At 37.3% G+C, this 13,858-nt stretch overlaps 2 protein-coding genes across 2 annotated transcripts in view; both read left to right on the top strand.

Annotated features, from left to right (window-relative positions):
• LOC311302979 (uncharacterized protein) overlaps nt 1–157 on the top strand; it is a gene marked incomplete at its 3' end in the record, with an annotated part of 14,071 nt that extends 13,914 nt beyond the window's left edge. Inside the window, exon 7 of the mRNA XM_084429181.1 lies at nt 145–157. Within this exon, the coding sequence (XP_084285307.1) occupies nt 145–157 (13 nt within the window). The remainder of the gene's footprint in view (nt 1–144) is intronic.
• arhgef10lb (Rho guanine nucleotide exchange factor (GEF) 10-like b) overlaps nt 118–13,858 on the top strand; it is a 34,680-nt gene continuing 20,939 nt past the window's right edge. Inside the window, exons 1-11 of the mRNA XM_084429273.1 lie at nt 118–253; nt 527–630; nt 1,570–1,647; nt 2,039–2,218; nt 2,871–2,987; nt 3,145–3,237; nt 4,072–4,242; nt 5,859–6,004; nt 7,824–7,996; nt 9,558–9,673; nt 12,982–13,109. Of these exons, the coding sequence (XP_084285399.1) occupies nt 157–253; nt 527–630; nt 1,570–1,647; nt 2,039–2,218; nt 2,871–2,987; nt 3,145–3,237; nt 4,072–4,242; nt 5,859–6,004; nt 7,824–7,996; nt 9,558–9,673; nt 12,982–13,109 (1,403 nt within the window). The 5' untranslated portion in view covers nt 118–156. The remainder of the gene's footprint in view (nt 254–526; nt 631–1,569; nt 1,648–2,038; nt 2,219–2,870; nt 2,988–3,144; nt 3,238–4,071; nt 4,243–5,858; nt 6,005–7,823; nt 7,997–9,557; nt 9,674–12,981; nt 13,110–13,858) is intronic.

Genomic DNA, 13,858 nt, shown 5'->3' with positions numbered 1-13,858 from the left:
GAGGGACCTTGAGGGTTTGCCCTGCTGCTAAACACGCTGATCCACAAACAGGAATTTATCTCCTCATCTTTTAGTTCTGCTGATTCATTTTGTTCCTCGCTGTCAACTTATGCGGTCTGCCTATCTCTCTGTTTCCTCCCATAGGTTCAACAGCTAATGAAAGCAGCTAGGAATGGCACGAAAGATGGACTGGAAAAGACCAAAATAGCCATGATGCGCAAAGTGTCCTTCCTGAGTAAAAAAGACTGCACAGGTTTGACTCAGACTTTTTGACTCTCATTTCCTCTTGTTCATTTCTGGTGTTTATTCTGACACCTGGAAGGATTCAGTACAGAAACAATACTAGAAACTAGATACCTCTTTGAATGTTTTGAATGCATGAATTATTCTGAGATATATTATCACAGAGCTACAGAATAGTGTGTACATTAGAGGGACGAGTGAGCCAATATGGCAGAAATTGGAATAGTCAGTGATGACAGTCTAAATGAGGAGTTTAACTGTGCTATACTGTGTCAATGTGCAGATGACACAGAGGATGATTCTGGATATCTGGATGTGACTGTATCTGAACTCAAACATCCACCACCTCAACTTTCTCCAATGCCAGAAGGACTCAGTGGCCAACAGGTGCGTGTTTGTGTTTGTACTTGTGTGTGAATCTGCTCATTTATGATATGGCCACATTCACACAGCAGCAGAATATGGTTGTCAGTCCTGTATTTGATTCCTTAATTCAGTTATATTCTCTCACAGTTCAGTTATTTACGGGAGTGACAACCACATTCTATAACCGAACTCGCACCCCTAAATTCAGGAGTCACAACCGCAGTCTGTGTGAACGGAACCGTTACGTTCACACGGTAATTTTTTGGGATTGACAACCGCATTTACTTACAGGCGTTCATACAGAACGGTGTTTAAACGGGACAGTTCGAGACTCGCACCTGGAAGTAAATGTGGTTGTCAATTCCCAAAACTGACAATGTGAACGTAGCCATATTTACATACACTGACTACAGTGTATGTAAATGTGTAGGTCAGTAAGATTTTTTTTTTTAAGTTGATGCTTTAATTCTGCAATGATTCATTAAATTGATCCAAATTGACAGTAAAGACTTTTACATTGTTACAAAAATTATGCACAATTTGGATTTTCACAAAAATATTAAGCAGCACCACTGTTTTCAACATTGATAATAATAAGAAATGTTTGTTGAGCAGCAAATCAGCATATTATAATGATTTCTGAAGGATCATGTGAATGCTGCAGTAATAATGCGGAAAATTCAGCTTTGGTCACTGGAATAAATTACATTTTAAAATATATTCAAATAGAAAACAGTTATTTTTAATTGTCATAATATTTCACAATATTACTGTTTTATACTGCTTTGGTGAACACCATAGACTTTCAAAAACATTAAAAAAAAAATCACACTGTTCCCAAACTTTTGAATTAAAGTATATTTTTACATAATTTCTGTTAAATATAAAGCTGCTGGTGTGCTGTCAGTTAGCCGTATATAATTGAAATGAGCATTTTGCATTTTGTTTTTGTATGTACAGATTGTCAGACGTCATATTCTTGGCTCTATCCTCCAGAGTGAAAGAAGCTACTTAGACTCACTCAAGAGGATCCTGCTGGTCAGTGACACAATCCTGACATCACATCTGAATATAATATTCCTTAATTTTCTCTATGAAGTGGAAAGGATGGCAAAAATAGGAATATAGCTCAAAGGGGAAAATAATACTGTGTTAAAAAAGCTTAAAACTGCCTAAGGTGGTTTGCTGGTCTTAGACAGTTTAAGCTGGTTAGCCAGCTGGTCTCCAAGCCTGTCCTAAAACCCCTCTAAAACCTTGGGCAGGGTGATTTAAGCTTTTTTTTTTCAGCAGGTTGAAGACAAAAACTAAATATATATTGTATTATTGTAAATTGACAAAAATAGATGTGATTTGTTTTTATTAAATTAATAGATACATCACAATCTGAATGTAAAAGAGACTCATACCTACCGCCTGAATTATATTTTAGGAATATAAGAAGCCTTTGATGGAGGCGGAGCCCCGGATCCTGAGCTTGAAGAAGATCCAGCCCATTTTTTATAGGCTGAAGGAGATCCTGCAGTGTCACTCCATGTTTCAGATTGCTCTGGCCTCCCGTGTAGCAGAATGGGATAACACTGAGAAAATCGGAGATCTCTTTGTTGCTTCAGTATGTCTCCTGTTGTTCTTCTAAAACATTCAATTTGTGGTGTTTTTCACAGCTTCTGATTGTTTGTTCATAGATTATTTTTTTGCTCTGGTAACAAAAAGCTTAGAATTTCTCTGCTTGAACTCTCATTTTGTCATACTTGTTTTCGATTTAAAAGACTGCACAATCGCATAGCATTGATCCAGCGGGTTTGTACGGCCATAAAAATGCCCTTTTGTATTCCACTCCATTTTAAGAAAAAGGTTTTTGCATGAATAAGCATTGTCATATCTGCTTATTAAAGTAAATATGTGTATTAATGTGTAATGGTCTGTATTTAGACCCTAAATTGACTCGTTTTCTGTTGGTCTCTGTGATGAGGGATCTTTGTAGATGGAAAAACAGAACATCCTTTAGTCAGCAGTTCTATTTTAAGTGTGCAAATTTCCTCTGCATCACCCAGGCTCTGCCCTGCAGCTGAGCACATTATTTTTAAGACCGTTGGATCAGTAAAATTTAAAACAATCATGCAAATAGTCCCTTCATAACTGTTGAAAATAGAAATGCAAGCTCAGTGCACATTGTACGGTCACAGATCATTAGTACACAGATATTATGTCTGAAATGTGGATTGATATGTCCGCCACTCAGTTTATCATTGTCTTCATTCCAGTTTTCCAAATCAATGGTGCTAGATGTGTACAGTGACTATGTCAACAACTTCACCAATGCTATGGCTCTGATCAAGAAAGCTTGCATGTCCAAGCCAGCATTCCTGGAGTTCCTCAAGGTAAACTTCTCGACCTGCCCCTAAGTGTTTATCGTTCCTCCTCAGTGCTTAATACGTGCTGCTTGCTAATTCATATTTAGGGTTAGGTTTCAAGTGATTTTAGACATTATAACATTGTTATAGACATTATAACATTTTGTGTTGTTCTGGGTTGTAGAAGAAGCAAGCTGCCAGTACAGACAGAATCACACTCTATGGCCTGATGGTCAAACCAATCCAACGCTTTCCTCAGTTCATACTCCTCCTGCAGGTTAGTGCTCTGACACACACACACACACACACACACACACACACACACACACACACACACACACACACACACACACACACACACACATTTAATGACCCTAATACGTTTAACTATTTAGAGAGTATTTTATGATGGTGGAATTTCCTCAGGCTCTTCTGTATGGGGAAGTGAAAGACAGATTGCTAGTAAAGCACATTAAATTTACACATAACATGTGCTTACTATCAAAACCACGATCTGATACTGCACAGCAAATGCTCAAATATGTAAACCTAAACGCTGGTGAAATCCCTCTTGTATGTTCTGATTACATGCATAAGACTATTATTTTGTCATTTGATCATTCTTATATGCAATGACTTAATTTGCATGTAGCCCCTGGGGTGCTGAGGCTGTTACCGCAGGCTGTTTTTCAGGGACATTTGAGTTCATATGAGGGGTGTTATATGGGTGTACAGTTGAAAATGTGCTGAAATGGCTAATCTGGAGAAATCACAGAAAGGTTGCCATAAAATCACATTAACAGTCCATTTTATATCTGTAATCTGACATATTTCCAGTGAGGGTGGGACTTGATTTTATAGTAAATGTGGTCAGTTTTCATTTCATGTTCCTTTTAATGTGCACTATTCCATGTAAATGTTAACTGAGTAAAGTAAAGTAAAAGTCTATATTGGATTAACTGAACTTTTGTAGGTTTATTTCCCACATCACGTGGATCTTGTTCCCCTTGAGAAACATTTTTTGCTTGCAGGGGGACTGAAGCGTTGGCTGAATGACAGATTAGGTAGTAATGACTGAATATATGCTGACATATCTGTGTGTGGTCCACAGGACATGCTGAAAAACACCCCTGCGGGGCATCAGGACAGGCTGCCATTGCAGCTGGCCCTCACTGAGCTTGAGACTCTCGCCGAGAAGCTGAACGAGCAGAAACGGCTGGCCGAGCAGCTCGCAGAGATCCAACAACTTGCTCGTAGCATCGGTGACCGTAACCTTAGTAAGGTCAGAGACCACTGCACCGCAAACACACATGGGACACTTCAAAGTATTACCAACCCAAAAACACAATGACTTGGCTTTACAAGATAATTTGGCAGGCTGTGTGGAATGACTTGAGCTGTCAGTGTGATTGGACTGCTATTTCCACATTTCCTCTTTCTAGAAATAACTTTGACAAAGGTTTTTTCTTGCCAGGATGGGGAGTTGTCCATTAAAGTGATTTTAGTGGCCGCTAAAAAAGACCATATGATATCAAAGGAGTTTTGTGGCTTTCAGTTCATATCTGTTATCTTTGAGGTCATCTATCTGCTAGCATGGAGGAGCCCCTTCCTAACTATATTTTTCGTTTAGGAAGTCCCATGTCCTGCAATGTGTGAAAAACAGCAAGTGTGAAATTATAAAGACAACATGATGTTTGCAAAATTAAACTGACTTTCATTGTTCTAAAGCCAAAAGAAAAAAATATGGAAATACTCTGCTTAACAGCATAACACCATATTTTTTATGTATTTCTTTCTACCCACTATTACAGTGATGTTAATACACTATTACAGAAAAACTAAACACTTTTCAATTCAAATTTATTTGGATTGCTTGTTCTTTGCAAAATTAAAGTGGCTTGTATATACTGTTGTTGTTCTGAAGCCAAAATAAGTTATTAATATATTATCATAAAATTATTACTTTGTATTGAGTTAACAACATTTTTTATGCACATTTATTTCTACCCACTTTTTGAGTGAAGCTAAATTATAACCTTATTATATTTTTACACTTTTCCCCCCCTTCTGCATCCCTCTTGGGGTTTTCAATCACAGAATAAGTTAACCTTTAGCAAATGTACTCACTTAAAATTAAACTGGGAGTGCCGTTATAGGTAAATTAACTAATTAATTATGTACTTTTTAATTAAGCTAGACTGATTTAATATATTACTAACAATATACATATTTAAAATATTAATTTAGATAATTTTAAGTCATCCCAACGCATTCTCATCCTAGGGCGTCATAGACTGACGCTTTTGACATTTCGTCTACATCGAACGCACATGGCACCCTTTAGCGTCAATATGACACGCACAGAGCTTTGTTCGGTTATGGGTAGGTTTAGGTCTGGGGTAGGGTTAGGGTTAGACCGCTAGGAGGCGCCTTCTGGCCCATATCTATCTGCGTCTCATATTGACGCTAAAGGGTGCCATGTGCGTTCGATGTAGACGAAATGTCAAAAGCGTCAGTATATGACGCCTTGGGATGAGAACAGGCTGGTCATCCTGTGGCCCCCTTGGAAGTTTGCTGAGGCCCCCAAGTGGGCCCGGAGCACTTGGTTGAGAACCACGGCACTAGAGAGTTCCCACTTCCCTCAGCAGATGCATTGCACAAATATATCACATTCATATGCAAATAAGCAGTTTTTCTAACCTCTAGATTTGTTAGACTGTGCAAGTGTTACATTCAAGGCTGTTAAAACGAGAATTAATTAAGAAGGAGATCAATCAAAAGACATTACTTCAAAGTCAAAAGTCTAAACTGAAAAGCACAGACATACAGGTGATGCAAGTGTTCTGTCATGGTGTGGATGTATTCATTTACTTTTTAAAATTATTATTTTTTATACAGCAGCTGAACTCTGATCAGAAGCAGTTGATTCTGTCTGAGACATTGATTGAGACCGTCTATGGTGAGAAGGGTCAAGTCCTCAAGTCTAAGGAGCGCAAAGTCTTCCTCCTGAATGACATGCTCGTCTGTGCAAACATCAATGTAAAGTAAGTACTCCTCTTCACATGTCCAGCAATGTGGACATCACAACTCTGTCCTTTCATGAGAGAGATTTAAGCTCATTTAATTATGTTGCATTATAATGAAAGAAATCATTCACCCAAAAAGGAAAATTCTGTTGTCATTTACTCATCTTTATGCTGTTCAAACCTTGATTTCTTCTGTGGAACAAAAAAAGAAGCTTTTTCTTTCTTCATATAATCAAAGTGCGTGGTGACCAAGGGCCATCAAGCTTCAAAATTGATGACAAAAAAAGTATCATAGTCATAGCAAAGTAGTCCTTACAACGCTTTATTCCAAGTTATCTGAAGCTGTACGATAGCATGCTGTTGAGGAAAAGACAAATTTAAGTTGTTTTTCATTAAAAATGTTCTCTGACGACGCATCTTTCAAATCTCATTCATGTTCAAATCTGGCGCGTCGAAACATATCACATCAGGTTTGACATCATTGGTTCTCATGTGTTTCGTAACCGATTGCAACGTGCCAGATTAAATATGTACATATGCAAATATTTAAATTGCACATGAGATTTGAGAGCTTTGGTGGGGGTAGTGAGGATTTTCTATGAATAATAATCTTAAATTAAAAGCAATTGTATGGCTTCAGAAGACATGTTATATAGAGTCTACTTTTATGGTACTTTTTATGTAATTTTTGGAGGTCACCATTCACTCTCATTGTATGGAAAAGAGCAGCATGAACATCCTGCCTAGCATCTTCTTTTGCGTTTGACAGAAGACATTTAGAACTACATGAGGGTGAGTAAATGATGTCAGATCTTTCATTTCTGGGTTAATTAGATATAAATTAATAAATGAGTAGAATTCAGTTACTTGCTCATAATTTATGAATTAAAGGGTTAGTTCACCCAAAAATGAAAATTCTATCAGTAATTACTCACCCTCATGTTGTTCCAACCCCGTAAGACCTTCATTCATCTTCGGAACACAAATCTTCAGAACGTAGTAGTGATAGTGAGCCTACGTTCTGACGTAGAACCCAGAAGCGCTGCGCTGTTACACTACGTGAGCTCACTCAGAGGCCCACATAATAGAAAATGAATAGTTGAATAAAGTCGTTATTTTTGTTGTTTTTTTGTGCACAAAAAGTATTCTCGTCGCTTGATAAACTTAAGGTTGAGCCACTGTAGTCACTTGGACTATTTTAACGATGTCTTTGCAAACTCTTCTGGGATGGCAGATATCGATTACATAGAAGCCTATGAAGGGGTGAGCCAGCTCTCAGATTTCATCAAAAATATCTTAATTTGTGTTCCGAAGATGAACGAAAGCCTTACGGGGTTGGAACAACATGGGGTGAGTAATTACTGACAGAATTCTTGGGTTAACTAACCCTTTAAGGCCATCTTCTTATCAACTCCCTCTTAACTGACACACAGAGACATTGAAACGGGCATTGATAACATCTTTGAGGAGCCAAGGTAACATTCTCACATCTGCCAGGTTTTTTCATTAATGACCACTGGGTCATGCTGTTTTCAAAGACTTCGGATCAGAATGATTTTACACTGGCTTCAAAGTTCTCCTGCACTCCTCAATCTCATCGAGCTGTTCTCAGTGCAGATCATGCATAACAGTGGAATACATGAATAATAATTTCCTGAAATCACAGTAGGGGGTGTTAGGCTCTCTGGGAATCCTTCTGATCACAAAGCTCTAATTGCCCGTCTAATTCCTGGATCTCCGTCACCATCGTTCAGACGTCCTCTGATCACGCATTGTTTGTAATTGCGAGTTGGACTTTGTTTTGCGATCTTAAAGCAATTCTTTTTTGTTTAATCAGGGGCCCTCCAGATATCAGCAGCCTAGTCCCCATCGGTCCAAAATACGCAGTTAAATGGAGTGCCCCCCTGCTGCAAGTGCAAGTGGTGGAGGTGGGCCAGGAGACCCCCCAGCGTAAAGACAGCGTGTACCAGCACAGTGGAAGCAAGCGCCTGAGCTCCACCAACTTTCAAGGTTGGTATTTTTAAGTGTTCTCCTTTCATGTGGCTAGAGGAGCATGGGAAAACTAACGAACTTGGCTTTTTGATGTAGTCAGTAAAGCTTGTTCATAGCAGTTTTTTTCTATATTGTACAGACACATAATTGGTCCTTCTACAGAGTTATATATGTATGTGTGTATATATACACTACTATTCAAAATTTTGGAGTCAGTAAGATTTTCTTTTTTAAAGGAAATGAATACCTGTTTTTTGAAAATTATGATGTTGTTGTTGTTTTTTCACGGTTTCCCGCAGCACAACTGTTTTCAACATTGATAATAATAAGAAATGTTTTTCGTGCACCAAATCAGCATTTTAGAATGATTTCTGAAAGATCATGTTTGACTGAGTGAGGACTGGAGTAATGATGCTGAAAATACAGCTTTTACATCACAGGAATAAATTACATTTAAAACAGGAAAATTTTATTTTAACTTAATAATTAATAAGTATAAATATAAATATTGGTAATAATATATATATATATATATATATATATATATAGTATTATATTATATAGTACTTATATATAGTAATATATAATATAAATTGTAATATTTCTGAATCTTATTGTTTTTGATCAAATAAATGCAGCCTTGAGAGCATAAGAGACTTCTTTCAAAAACAACAAATTTGATCAACCATACATTTTTGAACTATAGTATTTGTGTGTGTACGTTTTAATATTGTTTATGTATTGATTAAATTATATTTTAATTGTAATAAAATACACTTAAATGATGTATTACATCATTTGTAATGAACATTACTTATAAAATAATAATATTATCTTTACCTACATGTAATATAAAGAACCAGTCAGTATTGACACTGTGGCTTCTTGGTTCGAGTTGAACAAGACTGAAGATGGTGGCTTACAGTTCAGTATGAGTCAGTGATTCAAACCTAAAGATTTATGTGCGTTTCATTAAAAGAACTGGCACAATAATTTATGAATTATATAACGGAATGGAAATGTGAATTAATTGGAGTACACCCGTTTGTATTTGCGGTATTATAGTGGAGCAGGAAACACTGTCACATAGTATTAATATTCAGTCTCCTTATAAATTGTATAGATTTTGACTATTCTCTGACACTGGTAAAATAAATTCCAATTTTCCCACAGTTATGCTTGTTTTACCTTTGACAAATCACTCTCCCAGAACTAATATCAGTGCATATTCCTCCTGGTGCATTCATCTTGTTCAGAAGACCTAAGGTTTCCTCAGAGCTCAATTTTAAACCCAGCTCATATTCTTCAGCAGGGATCATATACACTCACAGTCTGAAGACACTACAGAGGGTCTAATTCCCGGATAACATGAACCAAAAGTCCTTGGGTGACTTTTGTTGTTTTTTTTGCATCAGAAACTTCAACTTTTTCTTTCCTGCTGTGTTGGAGCTTTCAGCCTGATACAAATACTGCACAGAGCCTTTCCGCTGCAAGAATCTGCTGGAGGCGTATTGTTTCAGACCCAAAAGCTTTAATGTGAATATAATTACTGATTATCATGGAAATGTTATTTGTTCAGGAAAGCTGTTTCTGGGACCACCGCGGCTGTTCCAGGAACTGCAGGAGTTACAGCATGATCTTTCTGTGGTAGAGGAAGTCACGTTGTTGGTGGGCACCCTGCAGGGATCTTACCAGGTAAAATCCTCAATCATCACACTGTCGCACACCTGATCAATTTCTGAGTGTCAGTCAGCGGATGATTCCCTTCCTATTAGGGATGTGCAAAACATATTTTCATAGTTATCTAAATGACTAGTCGTTCTTGAAAGGACAGTTAATTCAGGGTCTTAAAAAGTTTAAAATTCTGAACTTGAAATTTAAGGCCTTAAAAAGTCTTAAAAAGGCCAGATTTTCATCCTAGGTCTTAAATTTCATTTAGTCAGGTCTAAAAAAGTGTTTACCCTCGTTCATTTCCAGAAACGCTGGCCGCAGAAAGATATTACAAAGTAGCAAAAAAGTATCGAGTCGTAGCCTACAAAGCGGAGCTCTAGAGCAGGGGTCTCCAACACGTCGCTCGCGTGCTACCAATAGCTCGTGGCTTGATATGAGCTAGCTTGCCAGAGGCCGTTCACATATCGCGTCTTTTGCGCGCTCAAGTTTGTTCAAATGTAGGCACGCGGCAAGCGCGCTCATAATTGAAGCGACGCGCTAATTTTATTACCAGGCGCAACGAGATGAAAAAAATCTAAACTTTTCAGAATGCCGCAAACGCACCGCAGGTCATGTGAAAGGAACCAACCAATCACCCCTTTCCATAATAACATGAAAAGCTCAGTCAACATGAAGGATGGGGGTGCACCCAAACACTAATAAATATAAGCTAAAGTGTAAATGTCAATAATTTATCTTTTTTGACTCATTCTTTTTATAAAAAATTATTTAAAGGCTGAAATATGAGGTTTATCTTTGTATAAAACCTTTTTTTGTCAAAACTTTATTTGAACTTGTACATGTTGGTAGATATATGGAAGCTTGTTTCCGCCACTGAATAATAAATAAATAATAACAATTGCGACTTTTTATCTCACAATTGCGAGTTCAATTTACATCTCGCAATTCTGACTTTATTTCTCAGAATTGCGAGATATAAAGTCGCAATTGCGTGTTATAAAGTCAGAATTGCGTGAAATATTGCGTGAGATATGTCCAATTCTAAGGGGGAAAAAAGACGGACTTTTTTATTTATTAAATTTTTTCAGAATAGTTTATATCTCACAATTCTGACTTTATATCTCCCAATTGCGACTTTATTTCTCAGAATTGCGACTTTATATCTCGCAATTGCGACTTTATTTCTCACAATTCTGACTTCATATCTCGCAATTCTGAGATAAAAGTCACAATTCTGACATGATATATCACAATTGTGAGAAAAAAAGTCAGAATTGTGAGATAAAAAGTCGCTATTATTATTTATTTAGGCCTATTATTCAGTGGCAGAAACAAGCTTCCATATAGATAACATGTTGCAAGACACTCTGACTAAGACTAAAGACTAAAATCTGGCCATCATTTTTAATGGTATTTTAATGTTTACGTAAACAAAAAGTGCATATTGATGCTAATCAATTTGTTATTTGCTGTTTTTCGACATAAAACTTGTTGAATTGACTTCATTCTGTAGATTAGTACTTTTTGAACAGAATTCTGTGATAACCCTGATAATTTTGGTCACTTTAATCATCTCATCATTTCCTCTCTAGTTATGATCAACTATGATCAACTAAAATCTACAATAATTGTGTTTTTACAGTATAATATGTACAATTTTCTATAAAAAAAACTACCTCTCCCTCTCTCTCTCTCACACACACACATCAGATAATCCTAGATAGATCGAAAGAAAGATAGATAGATAGATACTCTAATGATCCCGAGGTAACTATCTATCTAACTTGGATAATGCGTCGTGTAGGTCTTAAAATTCAATCTTTATGGTCTTAAAATGTCTTAAAAAGGTCTTAAATTTGACTTACTGAAACCTGCAGAAACCCTGTAATTTAAAAGTCTTAATTTACTCACCTTCATGTTGTGCATTATTTATTCTGTGGAACACAAAAGAAGATATTTTGAGAACAGTGTTTTGTTTTGTCCATACACTGAAAGTCAATGGGGTTTTAATGTTGCTTGGACTCCACTGTTCCTCAACATGCATTCTTTTGTGTTCCGCAAAAGATGGCAAGAGATGTGGAAATATGAGTACTATTCGGAACTTCTGTTTACCATACGAGTATATGAGTCATTTTTGGGTGAACTATCAATTTAAGGAAGCCCTTAGGCTTTTTATAGAGATGCCTCCACTAGACACCGATCAAATGTTGCTAAAGGGGTGTTCGAATAGAGGCATATGCACGAAAAAGCAGCATGAGATCAGCCTTAAACATTGCTTATATCATGTATGATACATGATGCATGATATACATCTGCACATAATCATTTATAGTTACAGGTATGTCAATCATTTCATGTTCCTTCCTATATTCAAAATGTCAAATTTAAAACATTTTTTTTGTAACATCATTTCTGAACATTTTTAATTGGACTATTTTAGCTTTGTTAGTATAAGATAAGCTCTTCCACAGCCTTGTTTTCATTAACGAAAATGTAAATATTTAAAAACAAAATAATCAAATTTACATCTACCCAGACTAATATCCAAAGTTTACTGACAGCTATGTGAAATATATCTGCAACCTTTTGTTGCACACATCTAGTCCACACAAAAAACGGATTATGTATACTAACAGAAACATTGCTCACAGCAGGCGATTTGAAGTCCGACGGTAATTGTCTTGAAATGTATTGTTGAAGACGGTGGATTTGCAACAAAAGCTTGGCGGTGCTGTCAAAGGGAAGAATTTAGAGACGCAACTTCTCTGAGAGAGTTTGCCGTGCTCACAGTCCAGCAGCTTTCAGCATGCTAACACCCTCAATGAGATAGCCTTTATGTATAATGCATAATAAAGGTATAAAATGTACATTGTAATGCATTAAATCATTTCATAAATCCATCTGAAATTGGTTGTTTATAATGTATTGTACTTTATAAAGATGTAGCAATGTATTATAATGTATTATAACTGGGGTTACAATTATTCATGAGATCATACAATGCATTACAAGGCATAATTAATGCATTCAAAATACTTTTATAATGCATCATACATAAAGGCTTTAAGTAAAACATTTCTGTAAATCCATCCCTTTTAAAGCATGCCTGCTAAGCATTTTGAAACTGCATTGTTGACCTCGGTATTTGAATAGCTAATTATACTAGCTATAATAATACCTATTCCTAGTCTCTGTGTGAGGCTCTTTCGCTCTCTAACCTCTCTCTGCGCTTATTGTGTTGTTAATGTCAAAATCAGGGTGCTAATTGTGGTAACCGGTGCTTAGTCAGTCTGACAGCTGTCTCCCGTAAATGTGACTGTGTGCGTGTACAGAATCTCAACACTACGGTGGGACAGGACTGGTGCATGGCTCTTCAGAGGCTTATCCGCATCAAAGAGGACGAGATCCAGTGTGCCAACAAGTGCCGTCTACGGCTGATGGTTCCTGGGAAGCCTGACAAGTGAGTGTCGACTACCCACTGATGCCAGTGGGCACAGGTTACACAAAATAGAGATGTGCATTAAATTCCCTTCAAATGTGGGCGGATGAGACAGTTACTCTAACTGAAACGCATTCATCCATTTCATCAGACTTGTACCAGAAGGATTTACATTTCTTGGATTTGTTTTTGACGGGCTCTTTGGAGTTACTCTATTACTCCACACAGCCAAAAGACTTTTGTTGATCAAATGGAAGTTTAAATGGAAGGCTGAACTAAGAGCTTTTAAGACCTCTGGTCATGAACTCTAATGGACCATTAGGGTTTAAAAGCAAGGGTCTTCGACCTATTTTAGGCCAAGGACCCCCTTGGTGGATAATGAGACAGAGCAGGGACCCCCTGTTACACACAGCCTATACATTTTTATTACAGGGTTCGTACAAGGTGCTTAAAGTGCTTGAAGTGCTTGAATTTGACTTTTTGAAATGTAAGTCCTGGAAAACCCTTGAAAACAGCCATATTTTTGAAAAGGTACTTGAAAAGTGCTTGAATTATTAAAAATAGGGATGCACCGATACCGAGCTCGTATACTCGTACTCGTAAAAATGCTCCGATACCAACAACCGATAGGCCTACCAGGCAGCGCGTGTATAGTAACACATAGCTGTGGTGCGCGAGCTGATAAGAGAAAAACGCGCGGTGGATTGAGCGCGCACCGGCAGAGACGCACGAGCTGGTCGAGCACATCCCTTTAAACAGACATCAGTGGA

Source organism: Rutilus rutilus (genome assembly GCF_951802725.1).
Source record: "Rutilus rutilus genome assembly, chromosome: 13".
In the NCBI taxonomy this organism is placed as follows: Eukaryota; Metazoa; Chordata; class Actinopteri; order Cypriniformes; family Leuciscidae; genus Rutilus; species Rutilus rutilus.
Note: the sequence above shows the minus strand (reverse complement) of the source record. Positions and strands in the feature narration are given on the sequence as shown.